This window comes from Tenrec ecaudatus, chromosome 12 (assembly GCF_050624435.1).
Source record: "Tenrec ecaudatus isolate mTenEca1 chromosome 12, mTenEca1.hap1, whole genome shotgun sequence".
Classification (NCBI taxonomy): Eukaryota; Metazoa; Chordata; class Mammalia; order Afrosoricida; family Tenrecidae; genus Tenrec; species Tenrec ecaudatus.
In genome coordinates, this window is record NC_134541.1 from 130,167,344 (window position 1) to 130,187,659 (window position 20,316).

Consider the following 20,316-nt stretch of genomic DNA (forward strand, 5'->3'; position numbering starts at 1 on the left):
GAAAAGAAATGTGGTCACATAGTGCAAGGCTGACGCTGATTCCAGCCACCACCTTCCTCGGGTTTTCATGGTAGGTGAGGGAGGGGGAGCCTCCATCCCAAGGCCTCCTGTCTTCTGTGGGTTTCAGGGTGCCAGAAGGCCCCCAAGTGACACCTGGAAGCCTGCCCTCACTAAGGTTTTCTCGCCCTGGAAGCCTGGCTTTCCCTGTGCGTGTGAGTTGGCGAGTGGCCGTGGCCCTGAGATACATGGACCGGAGGCCAGAAGGCTCCAGACTGTTTCCTGGAACTGATTTTTGACCTTCTTCCTATCAGAGATTTAGGCTGGCTGCTGGGCGGGGCCGGGAAAGGCGTGTTCGAGGGCGGGGTAGCCCGTGGGTGCTGGAGAGATTGGTGTTGGGTCGGGGCAGTGGAGCTTATCCAGTGGGTCCCAGCAGTGCCAGGTATGTGTGTGGGTGGCAGGGGGCACACAAATCCCCAGGAGATGATTCCTCCAATGCCTTCCCCAACCTAGGGCTGTTGGCAAGTCACAGTGAGGGTCAAGGCCAAGGGGACCGGGAGGTGAACCTGCGCCCTGGTCCTGGCTGTCTGCTAGCGCACTCTCGCGGGTGCTGGCACACGTGCGCACACGCACACACACACGTGCGCGGGGTCCCTCTTCTTTATTTCACTCCCTGGACACCCGGAGGTGGGGGTGGGGGCAGCAGGTCAGTTTAGGAGGGGATGTGGTGTCAGGGGGCAGGGCCACCTTAGAGCTCAAGGAAGAGGTGCCTCAGCCGTTGCTTGTGGGGCGCGAGCAGCATGTCTATCTGCATGTCTGCGAGGGGACCAGGTCCCCAATGTGGGCTGGAAAGATACCAAGGGTGAAGGTCGCCCTCTGTCTGCTTGGCGAGGCCTGACTAGAGGACTCCTGGGTAGTGAGGCGGGGCGCGGCGCCCAGCAGCAGGTCCTGGAACCATTGAAAAGCCTGGGGCAAGGGACAGCAGTGCCCACAGCCAGGAGCTCAGCGCCTTGGTGGTCTCCAGGGCGAGCTCCTTCTCTCTGAGCGAGAAGCCCCACACCAGCAAGGCCTGGAGAGGGGCAGAACTGCATGGACGCAGGCTAACCGCCCATGCCCACCACCCCTTCATGGCGCAACCTGCGCACCTGGCACGCACCGTGTTCTGGTGCCAACTGCACCTGAACACTCAGTACTCTGGGTTTTGCCTGAAATCCCTCCCAGGAACCTCTCCTGGGCCGGCCACCTAGCTGTCTCCAGGCCTAGAGGGCAAGTAGGAGGTTCTGGTTAGGTGTGAGTAGGTTAAAGGTGGAGAGGGGTGGGAAGGCCATGCTCATAAACTGGACTCCTGGGTGTTGCAGGGGGCGAGTGTGCGTCATTGGGAATTTGAGGGCCAAGGATTCTCAACCTACCTCCATCTGCATTGGAGGAAGGCGAAGGGTTTGAGACCCAGCACCGCCCACCCCCACCCCCACGTTGGCAGTAGTCCCAGAAGATGGGAAGGTTGGACCAACTGGGTAGCATGAGCATGGCCTCCATGCAGAAGTTATCGAAGGCCCAGACCACCAGGATGCCGGGAGGGTGGAAACCGAAAAAGTGGTTGTGTGGAGAAGAATTCAGCTCTGTGGTCTTGAGGAGCTGGGGGTATTCGAGGCAGGGTCAGCCGAATGGCGTTGAGGACTCTGATCGCTCGTAAGGCTCCTTCCTCTGTCACTCCTTCCCACAGGTCATACGCTTTAGACAGAGAGTCTAGCAGTATGCAGGCAGCCCTGGTGGCGCAGTGGGTTTCGCTGGGGCCTGCTAATTGAAAAGTCAGCAGTGTGAAGCCACCACTCGCTCCCTGGGAGAATGGCCATGCTTTCTACTCCAGGAGAGACATACCATCTCAGAACCGCACAGGGGGTGGAGTTCTACCCTGTCCTATAAAGTTGCTTTGAGTCAGGATCGACTTGATGTCAGTGAGTTTGGGGATTTCTTGAGTTAGCGGCATACAAGAATATATGCCGTCCAAAGGGCCATGGGAATTATAGATAAGTGTCTAGTATGTAATTTCTCTGTCAATAAGACTCTTAGCCTGCTGCACTCCACAAGGTCAGCATTTGCAAACACAAGTCACTCCAAGGAAGAAAGATGGAGCTTTCTACGCTCGCACAGAGTTACAGTAGAGGAAATCCACAGGGGCAGTTCTACCCAGTCCCAGAGGGGCAGGATCAACGAGATGGCAATGGTGATCTGTTGGGCTGCGATCCTCATGGTCTGCAGTTTGAAACCACCAGCAGCTGTGCCGGAGAAAGACTCGACTCCCATAAAGAGTTGGCATCAGCTCGATAGCAGTGAGATTAGTGTCAGTTCAAGAATGCTTTCTCTGAAGGTTCACAGCCTGAACAATTCCAGCTTTCTTACCCATCAGATCTCCACCATGGTCTGAGTGGTCAAAAGTAAAATGGAAACTGGCTTATAGTCTTTTGTGACACACAAGAGGAGGGCAGGGGGAGACGTCGCACAGAGTAACAGATGACAAAACAATAACAATTTATGAATAAGAAGGGTTCATAAGGGAGGGGGGAACGGGGAGTGAGGGGGAAAATGAGGAGCTGATACCAAGGGCTCAAGTATAAGGCAAATGTTTTGAGAATGATGATGGCAACATACGTACATATGCGCTCGACAAAATGAATGTATGTATAGATAGTGATAAAAATTGTATGAACCCCCAATAAAACGATTATAAAAAAAATAAGAGTTGTATGAGCCCATAATAAAATGATTTTAAAAAATCAGGGGAGATGTGTGTCAGGGTTGCATCTTCTCACCATACTTATTCAATCTGTATGATGAGCAAATCATCAGAGAGACTGGATAACATGAAGAGGATAGTGGCATCAGGATTGGAGGAAGGTTTATTAATAACCTGCAATATGCAGGTGATACAACCTTGCCTGCTGAAAGTGAGGAGGACTTGAAGCCTTTGCTAATGAGGATCAATTACTGCAGCCTTCAGTACGGATCACAACTCCATGTAAAGAAGACCAAAATCTTCCCCACTGGACCAACAGGTCACATCATGAAAAATGGAGAAAAGGTTGATGTTGACAAGGATTGGGTCTTGCCTGGGTCACACTCAATGCTTAGGGAAGTAGCCATCAAGCGTTCAAAAGACGTGTTGCACTGTCTAACTCTGCTTCCCAAGACTTCTTTAGAGTCTTGAACAGCAAGGATGCTACTTTGAGGACTAAGGTGAGGCTGGCCCAGGCCATCGTGTTTTCAATGGCATCAGATGCAGGTGAGAGTGGAACCCTGAATCAAGGACATGCAGGAAGAAAGGATGCATTTGCATGGTGGTGCTGGGGCAGAATCTTGAACGTGCATGGACTGCAAAAATGACATACCCATCCTTATTGGAAGAAGTCAGGGGAGACTTTGTCTCACAGACCTTGCACATGCTTTCAGGGGAGACCAGTCCCTGGAGAAGGACATCATGCTTGGTCAAGCAGAGAGGTGGCGAAGGAGAGGAAGGCCCTTGACAGGAAGGATTGGCGCGGAGGCTCCAACACCAGGAGCTATGGTGAGGATGGCTCAGAATGGGGCCGTGTTCTGTTTGGTTGGGTTGCTATGCTTTGTGCACGGGCTTGCTATGGGTCGGAAGTAACTCCTTGGCAATGAACAGTATTGGGTCACAGTTTTGTTTTGTTTTTTTTTGCTGCAAAAGGAAACTTTATTGTTTCTTTTGATCCCCAGCTTGGGGGAGGGGCTCCAGGGCGGTGGCGCTCTGGCTGGCTGGCGCATCCAGGGGTTCAGGCAGAGGGGCTAAAGCCGGCAGTGGGGAGGCAGAGGGCCCCTGGCAGGTGGCTTGGCACCACAGGTTCCTAGTCGTCTTTGAGAGTGAGCCTCTCCAAGAGATCCTCGGGGCTGGCCATCTTCTTGTGGAGTTTCACCTCCTTGTCCAGGAAGTGGTTCTCCAGAAAGTCACAGAGATGAGGGTCAGCGTGAGTGGACCTCACCGCACGCAGGTCCAGAAGAGCCCGGTTGAGTTTTTCTCCAGGGCTAGGGCAGCTTCCATGGCGTCCAGGGTTTGACCACACTCATCTTGAGACGGTTTCTGCACATATTAGAAGTGGTTCTGCAGCTTCAAGAGATGTTCGGCCCCCTCGCGCGTCTTCTCCAGCTCGCGGAAGAAGTGCCCCACGCCTTCCAAGGCCACATCTTCACGGTGGAAAAAGAAGCCCAGAGAGAATTAGATGCAAGAGGCCTGCAGGTGCAGGTTGACCAGACAGTTGACGCCAGCCTCCGCTTCGGCGGAAGAATTCTGACGGATCTTAGGGCTAATGATGCGTCGGTTTGGAAGTCACCATACGCCAAATAAAAGTGTTCGCTGGTCCCAAGAGGAGGGGCTGGCTGAGAAGATGGTCCCCATGTTAATTCCGGAAAGAAACCTGTTGCGTGGCAGAAGGTTGGAGGCAGGGAGTTCCCGGATCTGTTCCGTTCAAACACTGTTGAAGCAAGACACAGATCCACGGGACCATGGGGCGAGCTTAGCTGGGTCGCAGTTCTAATTCACCTACACATGAAGATCCTCGTTCACAGGACCTGCCACACGAGCTTACCTCATCTCACGTGTCACAGCAGACACGCGTGAGGTTTCGGTTGACTTGTACATGTGTGATTTACACAGTTCTCTGGCATCCATGCACAGTGTCAAGCTCATTTGTACATTTGTTGCCATTCCTTAACTGTGCATGGATGAAAGGCTACAAGGATGGGTGGGTGCATGGAACGATGGATGAATGGGTGGATGGACAGACAATAGATGGATGGGTGAATAAATGGATGGGTGAGTGTAGGCCAGTGGACATCCCACTACAGAAGGGTCTTTGGGCGCAGATGAGCTAGTCAGGTTGTGATGTAGCAACCTTGAAAAATACATCTTTCCTCTAGTTCCTAAATGCTTTCTCTCCACTCACTATCACGATCCCAATTCAACCTTACAAATCTGGCTAGACCATAGGATGTACACTAGTACAGATAGGAAGTGGAAACACAGGAATACAGGGAAGAGGACCCCTTTAGGATCAGTATTCTGAGTGGCGATCCTGGGAGAGTTGAAAGAGGGTTGGTTAGAAACAGGGAACCGATTACAAGGATCTACATATAGACTCCTCCCTCGGGGATGGACAACAGAAAGGTGGGTGAAGGTAGACATTGGCTAGTGCAAGATATGACAAAACCATAATTTGTATATTAGCAAGGGTTCATGGGGGAGGGGAGAGGTGGGAGGGAGTGTGAAATAACAATGAGGAGCTGATGCCAGGGGCTTGGGTGGAGAGCAAATGTATTGAGAATGCTGAGGGCAATGAATGTACATATGTACTTTACACAACTGATGTATGTATGGATTGTGATAAGAGTTTCATGAGCCCCTTCAGACATCAAAGAACTAAAAATCATATCAGTGGGTGCCCACCTTCCTGATACGATCAATGAAGACAAATGTGTGCATGAGCCAATGTGGTGAAGAAAGCTGATGGTTCCCGGCTATCAATAGATATCGCGTCTGGGGTCTTAGAGGCTCAAAGAGACACAAGTGGCCATCTAGTTCAGAAACAAAAAGAGCCCACATGGAAGGAACACACAAGCCTGTGTGACCACTAGCTGTTGAAGGGAAGAGATATCAAGTCTCAAAGAACAAAAAATCATATAATTGTAAATGTGTAGGTGCAGAGTGGAGACTCAAAGCCCTTGGGCATCCAACCGGACACCCTCCTACATGAATGGTTGTGGAGAGGAGATGAGCCAGTTCGGGTGCAGAGTAGCAACAAAGAAACATATAACTTTCCTCTAGTTATTAAATACTTCCTCCCCCCACTATCATGATCCCAATTCTACCTTCCAAATCTGGCTAGACCAGAGGATGTACACTGGTACAGATAGGAACGGAAAACACAGGGAATCCAGACAGATGACTCCTCCAGGACCAGTGATGAGAGTGGTGATGCCTGAGGGTGGAGGGAACGTGGGATAGAAAGGGGTAACTGATTTAAAGAATCTACGTATAGCCTCCTCCCTGGGGGATGGACAGCAGAGAAGAGGGTAGGGGGAGATGTCTGACAGAGTAAAAAATGACGAAATAATAACAATTTATGAATTATGAAGGACATCATGCTCGGACAAGCAGAGGGGTGGCGAAGGAGAGGAAGGTCCTTGACAGGAAGGATTGGCGCGGTGGCTGCAACAGCAGGAGCTATGGTGAGGATGGCTCAGAATGGGGCCGTGTTCTGTTTGGTTGGGTTGCTATGCTTTGTGCACAGGGTTGCTATGGGTCGGAAGAGACCCCTTGGCAATGAACAGTATTGGGTCACAGTTCTATTTCACCTAAACATGAAGATGCTCATTCACAGGACCTGCCACACGAGCTTACCTCACCTTACGTCTTATAGCAGACACGTGTGAGGTTATGATTAAGTTATCCATGTGTTATTTACATAGTTCTCTGTGTTCCATGCACAGTGAAGTAATGTCCAAGAGTAGCATGCCACTAGAATCCTATAAAGAGAGAAACAATAGAATTGTTGTTGTTTTTGGTGTTGGGTTGGAAGCAGCCAAACCTGGTAAATTACCAAGGGTTCCAAAGTTCAAAAATGGAGAAAGACCTTTACTTGTACAGGAAGACTAGGGATTACAGATGAGCCAGGGGGGATATGAGTTACACGTGAGGCAGGAGGACTGGGGATTGCACCTGAGTTACATAGAAGTCACAGGTAAACTTTGCATGTGAATTCATCTCATTTCCATCACAGACTTTCCACACCAATGAATTGTCGACCCAAATCCCTCCAAGGGGGACATTCTCCTCATTTTCTTTGGGAACATCTTTATCATTTATTTATCCATAAGCTCTAACTTTGTCGTGCATCATCTGTGAGCCTTCCTGCTGAGAAGGAATTATTTTTAACATAGTCTTAAAATAGAATGATTGAGCCCCGGAGGACGGTGCACCTACTCACCAGTCACAGAAGAAGAGGAGTAGAGGACAATGAAAGGAAGTTTGCCCTCTGCCCTCTCTCAGCAGCTTCTCTCTGCCAGGCCTTTCATTTTAGTGCTCTTGCAGAATAAAATGAAATCAACTGCAAACTCGCTAGTCACAGGTTACAGAAGGGGAAATGGAGGTTCCGAAAGTGGTGAGTGAGAGGTCGTGGGGTAACTACAAAACTTCCAGGTCTTGGCACATGCTCAGTCTTTGAGTTGAGCCCAACAGAGATCTCCAGCCATGAGACGATGGACACCTGGAAGGGTTGTAGTCCTGTGAACAAGGACACTCTCAGAAACCCACGGGGCAGTTCTCCCCTGTCCTGTAGTGTCACCGCGAGTGGTCATCAACTGGACAGCAGTGACTTTGGTTAGGGTTTGGATGTGCCTTGGGCAAGGATGAAGGAAGTTAGAGACCTCGCTACATGAATTCAAAGCACGGCATGGGACTTTCAGCCAGACTTGACTGAGCTGTGTTTGATCCTTAACTCAAACTCAGCTTCTGTGCCACGCCTCCCCTGAAACATGCACCCCCTTCCCAGCCATGACATCAAGTCCTATTCTAATAAGTCCCTTACGGCTCACAGGACAGGGTAGACTGTCCCTGTCTATTAGCGGAGGAAGTCCCATCTTTCTCCCTTGGGGTGGCTGGTGGCTTTGAGCTGCTGCCCTTGTGTTTGCAGGCCAAGGCACAACAACTGGGTCCTAGCTGTCCTACTTCTGCTCCCACGACATGGTCACTGTGGCAGCACCAAGACATCCAGGCAGCATATTTCTAGATGATGAGGCAGCAGGTGCAGGTTGGAACTGGTGGACAGCTTCTAAGCTCTGAGTTCTGACCTAGGGTTCATTAGGCTTCATCTTGCTGCTTTCTGTCAGGGCTTCCAGCGTTGATCAAGGTCTGAGACCTGACCTATCCCAGCCAAGTTTACCCTAACAGGGAAGCTGATTGTTCAATTTCCTTCCATGTGACTGGAATCCCTGTGATAGAAGCCGCCAGCAATCGCTCATTGATGTGTGCTTCATCCTTGTGTTTCCCTCAGAAGACATCTCACCTGGGACCTCAGTCCTGCTGGCTCAACTCCTCATGCTGGGACTTGTGGTGTGGGGTCTATGGGTCTAAGGTCTGTGAACTGGTGGCAGATGTCTGTCATCCACCTGCATCCTGGACTCTCCACCTTCCTCCATATGAAGCCTTAGCCCCTTAGAAAACTCCTGCCCACGATGGGTGCTGGATTAGGGAGCACCACGAATGGAGGGGTCACGTGTTGGGCTGCGAACCACAAGATCAGCAGTTCAAAACCTCGCTCCACTCCGTGGGACAAAGATGAGGATTTCTACTCCATTAAGAGTGACCGTGTAGGAAATCCATCCCATCCTATAGGGTCACATAGAATGGGGACAGTAAGTTTGGAGAAAACCAAGTCCCAGTGTTAAATGTGTTCCAGTGACACTTATCCTCTAGTGGGCTAGGGAAGAGAGGCTGCTTGTGAAGGCTCAGGAAGCAACAGGGTTTCTCAATCTTGGCTGGCTTCCCGGAGAGAGTGGTACTCTCCGAAGAAGGCTGACTGGCGAGGTTGGAGTCAGGGGATGGGGCGGGGCCGCCTACCAGCGTTGTGTCACAGCCATAGGGAGGGTGTGAATCTCATGGATGAAAAAGGGACACATTGTGCTTGTTCAAGGGACATCATGGTCAGTCCCTTCTGTCCCTGCAGATCTTTCCCCAGCAGGACAAGAACACCCTCAAACGGATTTCACGTTTTTTCCCAGAGACACAAGGCTGACCTTGACCGACTGCCCCTTTCAGGATTGTGCTGTGGGCTCTCCATCCGCCCCAGTGTTTTCACAGGAGGTCAGTGCCCCCTCTCCTTTCTTACTCTATCAGCTCAGACCAGTTCTAGCCTCTTTTCAGATAGACTTGCCCCAAGGCCTCACAGGTACTGGGAGCATTGTAACATAGGTCTGCTTCCACCAACTCCATTTTTTTCCAGTCAAACTCTACTGGCTTCTCAATATCCCTCTCTAGCTTTAGGTCCAATGTCACTGCCATCCCTCAGTATGACACACTGGTTTTAGGGTTCAAATAGGGGTTGGATGGGAAAGGTAGACACTCCACTCTCCGTGACATCCCCCACAAAGGGCCCATACATCACCTCCCTTTCCTCTGGTGAGATGCACCCCCAACTCACGGGATCAGCAGACAGACTGAAGGCTGAGAGGCAGGAAGATCCAGCAGGCTGTGTCTCTGTCAGCATAGTTTCTGGTTTCTCCTATCTCACAGTGGAGAGGAACATCAAGTTCCATAGTTCAAGGCTGATCCTTTTTAGGGTGGAAGTCACACCATATGTGACTCCACCCTCTGATCTTTTCACCAATTCTGACACCAAGTGGTCCCATAGCACTGGCTGCTTCTCTGCTGGGTTTGACAGTTCTTTGAAATGACGGCTCAGAACTCAAGGACAATACTCATGACTGTGGTGTTTATTATGGAAGTAACAGTTTACACATTAGAATTAGGAAATATTCCAGATATGGTTTTCAGGATAGCCTCCCCTAAGCCAGGCCCAAATCAGGTTTCTCCTTGGCCTTCTGCCTATTAGCTGTTGGCTCCTTATGTCTCTTGGGCCGGCCTTACCTCTGCCCTGCTTCAGTAATTGTTACAAAGCCCTTGAGCAATGCTGATACGAGCCTGGAGTCACCGCACGGACTGCAGGGAAGCCTCAGTCGGAAGACACTCCTTCTCTAAACCCAATGGGTAGACTAACCTAGTGCCCTCACGTGCCCAGAGATAAGTCACTCTGTTAGCAGGCCTCCTAACCAAAGGGACTCCATGTTCTTGCTTTGTGAGCTGAGAAGTGCAGCACACACTCCTGCCAGTTTTTCGGTTCTCCTGCTTCTGCTGCTGCTTCTTGATGACCATTTCTCTCTCTCTCCAGTATTGAAGAGCTCAGTCTTCTGAGTCTAGCAGGGACCCGGCTCAGGGACACCATGCCAAGGACTGTTCCTCATTTCTACGTTCTTGGTGCTAATAATAAGGCGTCTCCTTTCTTCTACCCCCAAAGAGCTCATTTTTAAGCCCAGCAGGATGGCAAAACTGACCTGTCTTCTTGTTAGGGTTCCAGAGATCTGCTTGACATGCTGGGCCACCACAAGTGTGCCATGAACTTTATGTACATTCTTAGCAAATGATCCAATCCCTTTGGTGGGCCATAAGCCCCTCATCTGTACAGTCCCACACACTCATTGGGTAGAAGCTGCAAAGATAATAGCCCGCGGATTCATACACTATAATTCACTGCCTTCAGTACTTTCACAAGGAGTCAAACCAGACCACACACAGACATGTTCAATGCAATGAGGAGTCTCTCAGCACAATACACAATAGAGTTTGGAAATGAACGAGAGGAACTGCTGTTCATTTCTCTTTTCTCCTCTTTCTCCCTCTCTCTCATTTCCTCCTCCTCCTCCTCCTCCTCCTCCTCCTCCTCCTTGCTCTTCACTCTTTGAAAGTGCTATGAGCCCATCCCCAAAGGGCAAGGCTCACCTTGGGTTCATTGACAAATGCTTCAATAGACCAAGAGCCTGTTAGAGAATGTATCCAAACCCCACTGAGAAATTCAAAGGTGAGATTGTGGCTGGCTGGGTGCTGTGAGGCATGAGAGAAGGAAGAACAGTGGCTACCCAGGGAATGCAGGCCCAGGCTGTCCGGGCATGGAGCTGGGGGTCCCACAGAGAAAGCCTGGGTGGAGCAGGGGCAGAAACCAGAGCCAGATTTTAAGGATGCACCAGCACACGGGTTGCTCCAAAACACCTTCCATAACAAGCTCTGAAGACTTCCGGAATGGGGCCGTCAGGGAAAGGAATCCACTGTAACCAGGCTGTGTTGGGAGATGCCAGCCCAGTTGAGAACTCTGCCAGCTTTCCCCCATGCCCTCTACTCCCGTCCCAAGGCCTTACGAAGCAGCAGTGACAGGAGAGGCCAGCAAAGAGCTCAAGCCTGCTCTTCTCTACACGCCCCTCCCCCAAACTCCATGTCTGTGCCAAGAGGGCACCTACTGGCAGCCAGACGTTGTACTTACTGTGTCTCTGAGTTGATTCAGTTCCTCAGCAACCTTGTGTGACACAGTGGATCTGCCCCCTTGGGGGTCCATAGGCTGCACTCTTTACAGAAGTAGCTTGCCAAACCTATCTGCCTCAGATATGCTGGTTAAATTGAACCCCAGACGTTTCCTTAGCAACTAAGCACTTAACCACGGCATCACCAGGGCCCCTTAGCCTATTCTAGCGAGGAGAGGCAAACGCTCTCCTTGGATGAAGAGGGAGTGCTGACTAATACAAGGACTAAGCACTTCTCTGTACCAACTGGAAGTGAACACAGAACTTCTCACCTGAGAATGACCCTGGTAAGTCATGGGAATGCCTGTATTTTCATGGAGGAACAAGGGGAAATTCTTCCACGGGATGTATTTTATGCACTTGTAGTTGGACTCATTGCATTTTGATGAATGTCTCTTATTTCAGTCTGGGATACAGACCTAAAGCCTGCAGTAAATATGACTGCGGAGCAATGCGTTATTTAATGTGGCTCATCTAGACAGTCTGTGGAACTCCCACCAAATGGCCTTTTCCTAATGCATGGGTTCTCCACCTGTGGGTCGCAACCCCTCAGGGGGTCTAACAACCCTTTCACAGGGGTCACCTGATTCATCACAGTAGCAAAATGACAGTTATGAAGTTGCAACGAAAATAATTTTATGATTGGGCAGGGGAGGGGTGTCACTACCACATGAGGAATAGCATGAAAGGGTCACGGCATGAGGAAGGTGGAGAACCATGTATAATGAGTCTGACATCTGTGGAGGTGGGGGTGATAATGATAGGATTGGGTCTAGAGCGCTGGTTAACAGGATGCGTTGTGATTGCCAGGCTGCGGGGTATAAAGTAAGTGACCTCAATACCAAGAGTAAGGGTATCTCATTCCCAGCAAGAAAGAAGATCCGGCGGGAGGACTGGAGGTAGCACCCGAATGGATGGTGAGTGCACAACTCGTCTTAAAGGCGGAGTCACCACAGGGGATGGGGGTATGGGTGGGGGTGGGGTGCTCGAGGATGGATGTGGTAATGATTGTACAATGCTCCTTGATATGAGTGCACAATTGAACAATTGAATTGTATGATAAGTAAGCTAAGTGCCAGTAAAACTGTTGGAAGAAAACAAAGAAAAGAAAGAAGCTCCCCGTGCCTTGAACCTTCCTCCAGGAGATATCAGTGAGAGAGGACACAGCAGCAGCCTTACAGCAGAACCAGGATGCAGAGCACACAACAGAGTCATGGATTTCCCAGATCGCTGAGCAAGTAAAACTGAATGCTTCAGGCCCTGGGGTTGGTTTGTGGAGGGTGCGGCACTGGGCATTTAATAGGGAGAGCTGGGCTTGCTGCCCTAAAGGCCTGGGACTCAGTGCCTACAGGTGGAAGCTTCCGATGGAATGGAATGCCCTTTGGCCATTCATTGGCAGGCCCCAAAGACCTTTGTCTCATTGCTGGAGCAGGTCAGAGGCTGAGACAAGAGGCTAAAGGCCAGAGAGAGGACTGCCTAAGACGTGTGGTGAAGAAGAAACCAGTCCTGACTGAACAATCGTATCCTGTGCACATTTCATCAGAATTGCAACCTGGTGATTTCTCTCATAAACCTCATACTCGGGAGCATTGTCTGTGAATCTAGTGGCCCTTGCCAGGAATTAAGGAAGACCGCAGAAAGCTTGAGTTCGGGCAAGGAGAGCGCCATGGGAGACAGAACAATGACTATACAAGGTCAAAGGTATTTCAGGGAAATCAGAGATGGGTCTCTATATGGGAGCGAAAGCTCCTGGTCTACAAATTGGTGCACTCAAGCTTTTGAGACAAAAAGGGTCAGTGTTTGCCCAAAGGTGAAGCTCAGAAGACAAGAAAGACAGGAGCAGGGAAACGGTAAACCATGGAGGAAGTGGAAAGAGTGCTGCTGCCTTTTGGGTTTTACAATCAATGTCACAAAGCAAAAGGCACGTGAATTGTTGAATGGAAAACCAACTGACTCTGTCCGTTCATGCAAAGCATGCACACATGCTTCCCCCCACATCCACCACTCTCTTTTACACACACATGCACACACACACACACACACACACACACACTCAGAGTAGCAGGTATTTTGTAAGGCGTACTGGATTTCTGCTAAGGATGATAAAAATGGAACTGGATAACGGTGAGAGTAACTGAGGTCACTGGATGATAAACGTAACATATGGCTGAAATGACACGCATTGTACTGTGCAAAGTACAGTCAGGGGTTGTGCTGGTGGGACAACCACGTAAGGATCTGAAAACAACTGGCTGGTTAGATTTCTGTCCCTCCAAACACATGTGGACAGACTTGTGCCAACATTACCTACTTAATATCATTCCATTTCTACAAAGAAACCCCAAACCAAGCGCAGTTCTCTCATGTGCCTTCCCACTCACAGAGAACCTGCAGGACAGAGTGGAGCTGCTGCACAGCGTTATGGGGACAGTCATCCCCAGAGTAGACACGCTCCTCTTTCCCCTGCTGAGTGGTTTCGAACTGCTGACCTTGTGGTTAGCAGCCCCACCCATGACCATTACACCACCAAGGCTCTTTCTGTATGGCTGTTGGTGCACATCCCCACCAGGGCTCCTCTGCATGAGCTCATGGCTGCAGCCACTGTGTCCATGCACCTCCTTGAGGGCCTTCCTCTTTGTCACTGCCCCTCCACTTGACCAAATGGGAGGGCTTCTTCAAGGCCTGGTCTTTCCTGACAAAGTTTCCAAAGGATGGAAGCCACTAGGCTCCCCCAAAGTGAGCAGGTTTCAGTGGAGTTTCCAGACTAAAAACAGCCGGTGAAGAAGGAATTGGCTCCGAACTTTAGAGGAAAAAGCTGCTGAAAACCTTGGCATATAGGGCTCCTTCTTCTCCCCAGGATGGGGCATGGGTGCAAAGGCCAGCTATATAGCACACCTGTCTTTTCTACCAGTGGGATTGACGCCTCCCTTCCTACTCACAGGGTACCTCTGACCAAGTTCATCCTTTGCTCAAGGTAAGTCACTTAGCCAGCTAGTCTTCACCACCTAACTAAGCCCTGCTCACCCTCAAATTCAGCCCCTCCACCTAGTCCAACTCCCCAAAATTGTCCTGGTGTACTTTTGTTCTCAGCAAGCATGTTGCTTCATTGACAGATGGTGGGTGGGTGGCAGAGTCAGGGGAGAAGAGCTTGTCCAGAGTCTCACATTGCATTGAGGCTCCCTAGGAGGAGAAATCAGGGTTTTTTCTGCCCAAGTCAAAGCAGAAGCTCAGGTCTAAGATGGGATGTGCCTGAGTCTACTTGCTCAAACGGGAATGGGCTGGCTCTTAGCAGATGGGCACCCGACTGAATGACACTGGCATCCTGAGAGGGAACCAGCTTTTATTAGGTGGAGGGGAGCCACAGGTCAGGGAGGGGTGGTGGCATTTTCCCGGCCGTGCACTCGGCAGAGCAGGGAGGGCGAGGCCTGGGTTAGAGGAAGGTGAGGTGTGCATCAGCAGGGACACCACAGCTCTCCTTGTGCTCCTCAAACAGCCGGTCCAGGGCCTTCAAGTAGAGTGTGTGGTAGTGGTCGACGTCTTTCTCTGTGGGGTGGAGGACCTGGGGCACGTCGATAGGGCGGCCCACTGGGGAGACAGGGAAGCAGCTTCTGACCTGAGAGACCTCTGATGCCCAGGAGCCTGAGGGCAGCTTGCCCTAGGAGACGAGTACTCACCCACCGTGGTGATGGGCCTGCGGAAGGGCATGAGGCCCCAGGATTTGGCCGAGAAGAAACTCTGGCCAAAGAAGATGCAAGGAGCATAGCCCACCAGTTTCTTTAAGGTCATCTGGCAGCGGTACTGCCAGGACTCGGCAGGAAAAGTCTTGACGTTGAAGATATCATTCTCTCCGAAGGAGTAGATGGGTACCAGGGAGGCCCTTGGGAGGAGAGGAGGGAGGTATGTGGCTGGCGGCTGGTGCCTGAGCTGCCTCAGAGGCTCTCAGCTGCTGCTTTCCAAAACCTCTGAAGCCACACCAAAGGGGGTGCATCCATCTCTGGCCACCCAGAAAGATCCCCAGGAAGGGCTCACCTTTCTTGGGACTCAACGGTGCACTGAAAACAGGTACTTTTCTCAGTTGGCCTTTCCAAAATTATATGCTTGCCAGGAGGCATGTGCGCCACTTCCCAGGTGAGGAAACTTGGCCAAAGGCTTGCCTCTGAGATAGTGCCAGGGACTTGAACTCAAGACGTCCAGGGCCTCGGTTTTGGACACTCTAACCTTGCCTCTTTCTGATGCACAGATATGGAGTGGGGTGGGCAGAGGTTGCGCACCAAGTTTGGTTCGCTATGAGAACTCAGCGCAGAGGTGGCACTCTCCCTGCCTGAATGGCCTCCCAGCGGGACCCAGGTGAAAGCTCCCTCATCTTCAACTGACCCCGGGGGACATCAGAGCCACTCACCCGTGCCGCAGCGCAAGGCGCACGAAGCCTTTGCGATTCAGGAGATTAAGACAGTGCTGGCCAGGGCCCGAGTATAGCATCTCCCGGGCACCCCCGACGATGATGACCACAAGCTTGCCGCTCGGATTCTCAGATAGGACATAGTCCAGGTTCTGTCGGTCCACAGAACAGAATCCTGTAGCAGGGGTGGTTGATGGAGGTGGGTGCAGGAAGTATTCTCCACCAGCACAGAGGTTCCTGAGTCCCTCCACTTTATGGGAAGGGTGAGCTCCCACTTTTGTCCCATACGCCCTCATGCCACTAGCTGTCAGCCCCTAGTCCACGTACCCACACCAGATCACCAGCATCCACTCAAAGCCCCTGAGCGAGTGGTGCTGGTGGAGGTGTGAATCTAGCCGTGGGAACTGTCAACTCCTCCTCCACCTCCTCTTCCTCCTTGCTCACCAGAAAATATGAGAAAGTCACGGTAGATGGGGAGACGGAATAAGCCTGCCAACGTGGCAATGAAGGGCTGGAGACCAGGGAACTGCTGGGAGAAGGCGTTGCTCTCTGTGCAGAAATTGCAGTTGTACCCGATGCACATGATCCCGTGGGGGTGGACGCCCAACACGTAATTGCGGTCAGGGGGCAACTCGGTTGTTTTCACCAGCTATGGGTTTTCCGGCAGGATTGGGGAGAGGCAGGCAAAGGGAATGTCACACTGGGAAAAGTTAGTGCTCCACCAGAGTGGACCTCCAAGTGTAAGGTCCTGGGAGGGTCCAGAAGATGGCCATGTGTCCCTTCCCCACTGCCTGTGTCAAGGCCATCTGACCAGTCACCTTGATAGGAAAATAATCCCTCAAGTACTTCCAAATTGTCCGTTTCCTCATCCACGTGGAGCATCTTCCACCTGGCATCACAGGTCACAGAAGTTGGCTTGTCAGAGTCCTCCCAGGCTCCTGCCCTACCAGTTTTTGCTGGAGCGGGGAGGGGGGGGCTGTCTGAAACTCACCTTGGTTGCGCATGTCCCAGTCCAGGTAGAGCCAGGTAAAGTAGAGCAGGGAGATGGGCCAGAGCGAGGTGAGGAGGAGGAGGAAGAGCAGGAGGGTGCAGAAGGTGCCTGGGTGAGAGGTGAGAGGGAATGAGGAATGAGCTCCCTAAGAGCCTCCAGGCTCGCTTGGCCTGTAGGGTGAGGACAAGTGGTGGCCCTCTCTCCAGTCCCAGGCCTCCGAGCCTCTCCCATTCTGCTCACGCATGAAAAGAAATGTGGTCACATAGTGCAAGGCTGACGCTGATTCCAGCCACCGCCTTCCTCGGGTTTTCATGGTAGGTGAGGAGGGGGAGCCTCCATCCCAGGAGCCAGTCCCAGGGGAATGAAGAACTCTCTCCTCCCATAAAACGTCAGTTGTGGAAACCCAGAGGGGCGGTTCTGCCCTGTCCTACAAGGGCGCTAAGAATCAGAATGAACTTGAGAGCCAAACATTGGGTTTTGGTTGGGTTCTGTTATTGCATGAGCAGGGGAAAGGGTTGGAAGAAGGACCAGACCAGAAGACTTCCCAGTCGGTTCTCAGCCAAGAGCACCCTCACCCGGGCCCCAAGTTCTTCTCCATGGTTCTCTAATCAATTGACGCCATCTTCCCCTTTCAGGAAGACTGGGGCTGACAAGACCCACAGCTGGTCCTGGGGACAGGGCATCCTCCTGCCTCACAAGCATGTGCTCTAAAGATGGAAGACAGGAAAGAGAGAGACTTACCTGTGGTCTCTGCATGTGCCTATGGTAAAACATGCATGAAGTTGACCACTTGGTTTTGTCTAAATCTCAGTCATTGTATCTATCCGGAATATTGGGTCCCTACCACCATTGCTTTCCACAATATTTTCATCATTCAAAGATGATATTTGGTGCCTTTAAAATAATAATTCTCCACTCTCTTCCCAACCATCTCCTACTCACCACAAAACTATTTTTATTTATGAATAAATGTTCCTGAGTCCCATTGGTGGTGGTGAGGTGCTGCCTACAAAAGCACAGTGGTTCAAACCCATCAGCTACTTTTGTGGGAGAATGATGGAGCTGTTGGCTATAGAGATTTTCACTATCAAAATATTTTTTCAGTATACATATGTATATATTTTTCCCCAAATCATTTTATTGGGGAGTCCTTCAATGCCTCACAATCCATACATACACCCATTGTGTCAAGCACATTTGTACATTTGTTGCCATTATCATTCTCAAAACATTTGCTTTCTACTTGAGCTCTTGGTATTACCTCTTCATTTTGCCCTCCCTCACGAAGCCTTGATAATTTAGAAATTATTTTTCCCAGTATCAAATTTTAAAATATATATTTACCATCTCAAAAGCCCTGTAAGGGGCTGATTTGAGTCAAATTGCTGGATGCCAGTAGTATGTGTGTGGAGGGAAGGGGGGCGGGGTGGGCGGTTTTGAATGTGCTTTTTACATATCAGACTGCTAACCTCAAGGCCAGAAGTTCAAACCCATGAGCATATCTTTGGAAGAAAACTGAAGCTGTCAGTGCCCACAAAGATTTAATCTGGGAGACCCACAGGGACAATGCTAATCTGTCCTCCAAGGTCACTATGAGCCAATGTGATGGCAGCTAGTTTGGGGGTATTCTAGATAGCTCACATCCACCGAATCCGAATATTGGACCTGTCATGTCTGCCTTGTTTCATTCAGCACAAAGATTTGGTGAATCTACGTGATGCCACGTCTCAGGAATTCATTTCTTTGTAGGAGTATAAAGTGTGACAGTAGGAGCATTGGAAGTCCTGAAAAATGAAATTGGACACATAAACATAGATATCCTAGGTATTGGTGAACTGAAATGGACTGGTATTGGTTGTTTTGAATCAGAAAATCCTATGGTGTACCTTGCTGGGAGTGATACAATCAAGAGGAATGGTGTGACATTCATTGTCAAAAAGTACATTGAAGAGACATCCGGGAAGATGGCAACGGAGTGACACATACAAGGGGTACTCCGCAGAATCCAGCCCAGGAGAGTTGCTTAGAGGGAAATTCAACACTGCTGGAACGCAGGAGGAGCATCATAAAGATTAGTAGGGAAAGACCCATGGGGTTTTCAGGGGCTGGGGGCTTTGGTCTTATCTCAGTGGAAGCAGGCTGGGGCTTGACCTCGCCCACACCACTGTATCTGTTGGAGCAGGGACCATTTGGAGCCTGTAGCAGGGCTTGATCTCATCACAGCCACAGTTTGCCCCTGCCTCCTTCAGGGCAAGGACAAGACCCAAGTAGGTTCACCGGCAGAGATGGGGGTTCAGCTATATTTTTGCTTCTGTTTACGTCTCTGCTCTCTGTCCTGCCACCGTCTTGAGAGCTGCTCAGTGGCCTTCTCTCTCATCTCAGCTGAAGTTGCGGGGCTGCCATGGGGCAGGGACTAAACCCTGTAACTCCATGGTTTGGGAGTGGGACTCAACTGCATAGTTGCTTTTGTTTCCCTCTCTTCCCTATATTCCTGCGCAACCTAAATGGTCTTGCTTTTTAATTTTTTCCTCCTCTTTCTCTCTTTCCTGTTCTCTCACACTCCACTGCTAACCACGGGAGCACCCCCTTTTCCCTAGGGCATTTATGCCTGCACAACACCCAGCTAGGTGAACTCCACCCTGTGTAGGTAGCCCGAGGTTAGGGAAAGCCGGCTTTCCCTCCAGGAGATATTCTGCCCAACTTCTCACCCGAGAATTACTGCCTGTGTACCTGGGGGCATAAGGCAGCTCAGCCAACGCCATCAACATTACAAGCTTTTGCAGGAATCTCTGTCTATCCTCTGCAACACCAAAGCAGGCAACCCACCAGCATTCTGGGGCACACCCCTGATAGGGTAGCCACAGGAGGATAAAGGGGTAGGTTAATCCCATTGTGAAATTAGCAGTAGGCAGGTCGAAGAAGCATACCTACAAATCACCCAGAGATAGCCAGTGCTCTTCAACTCACCTGGCTCCTCTAAAACAATGCAACACAAACAGCCATCAGTCCCAACTACCTCAAAAGAAAAACAGGAGAAAGAAAAGGCAATGGCAGAAGAAGTCCTGAACAAAACAACATACATAGAAGAAGCAGACATTGAGCTGCCACAGAAAGGAATTTTCAGAATGCTGTTTGGAGTCGTACAGGATATGAGGAAAACAATCAGAAAAAAGATGAAATGATAGAGGAGATAAAGTCCATACACCAAAGGGAAATACAGGAGCTTAGGGAGGAGATAACAAAAGCCAGCAGCAGAAACACGGACATTGAGAATAGAAGGAAGGAATCAGAGAACTGCATGAGTGACTTGGAGGACAGCCAAGCAGACTTTCACAAACGTGAACAAAAATCTAATAAGATCATCAGAGAAGCTGAAGAAAACCTAGGAGCTATGTCTGATGCTATGAAGCGGAGCAACATTACATTATTGGCTTACAGGAGGAAGACACAACAAAGAAGTCATCTGCAACAATAGTGAGAGAATTCTTGGAGGAAAACTTCCCCAGCTTAAAAATGAAAACAAGGAAACCATTCAGGAGCCTGAAAGGACACCAGCAAACCTGAATCCCAAGAAGTCACCAAGGCACATACTGGTTAAACTATCAAACTATGAGGAAAAGGAGAAAATCATGAGAGCAGCTAGGGAAAACAAGCAATCAGATATAAAGCCTTCCACATAAGAATATCCTCATACCTATCAGCAGAAACGATGAGGAAAAGGAGAGAGTGGAGTAACATATTCCAAGAACTGAAGGAAAACAACGCAAACGCAAGAATACTCTACCCAGCCAAA

The 20,316-nt window shown here is 50.3% G+C and overlaps 1 protein-coding gene across 1 annotated transcript; it reads right to left on the reverse strand.

The window, feature by feature from the left end:
• Positions 1-14,563: 14,563 nt before the first annotated feature.
• On the reverse strand, positions 14,564-18,195 carry LOC142422953 (2-acylglycerol O-acyltransferase 3-like). The gene is made up of 7 exons (XM_075528156.1): positions 18,165-18,195; positions 16,524-16,631; positions 16,351-16,421; positions 15,977-16,181; positions 15,533-15,707; positions 14,808-15,010; positions 14,564-14,718 (listed from the first exon to the last, which is right to left on the reverse strand). The coding sequence occupies exons 1-7, from the start codon at positions 18,193-18,195 to the stop codon at positions 14,564-14,566; spliced, it is 948 nt and encodes a 315-aa protein (XP_075384271.1).
• Between the last annotated feature and the right edge of the window lie 2,121 nt (positions 18,196-20,316).

Coding starts and splice junctions, on each gene's coding strand:
- LOC142422953 (XM_075528156.1), bottom strand. CDS start 18,195: ATGACAGGTCCAATATTCGGATTCGGTGGAT. Junction 15,708..15,976: donor TGACTTTCTCATATTTTCTG/GTGAGCAAGGAG, acceptor CCCCTGCTACAG/GATTCTGTTCTGTGGACCGA. Junction 15,011..15,532: donor CGCCTTGCGCTGCGGCACGG/GTGAGTGGCTCT, acceptor TCTCCTCCCAAG/GGCCTCCCTGGTACCCATCT.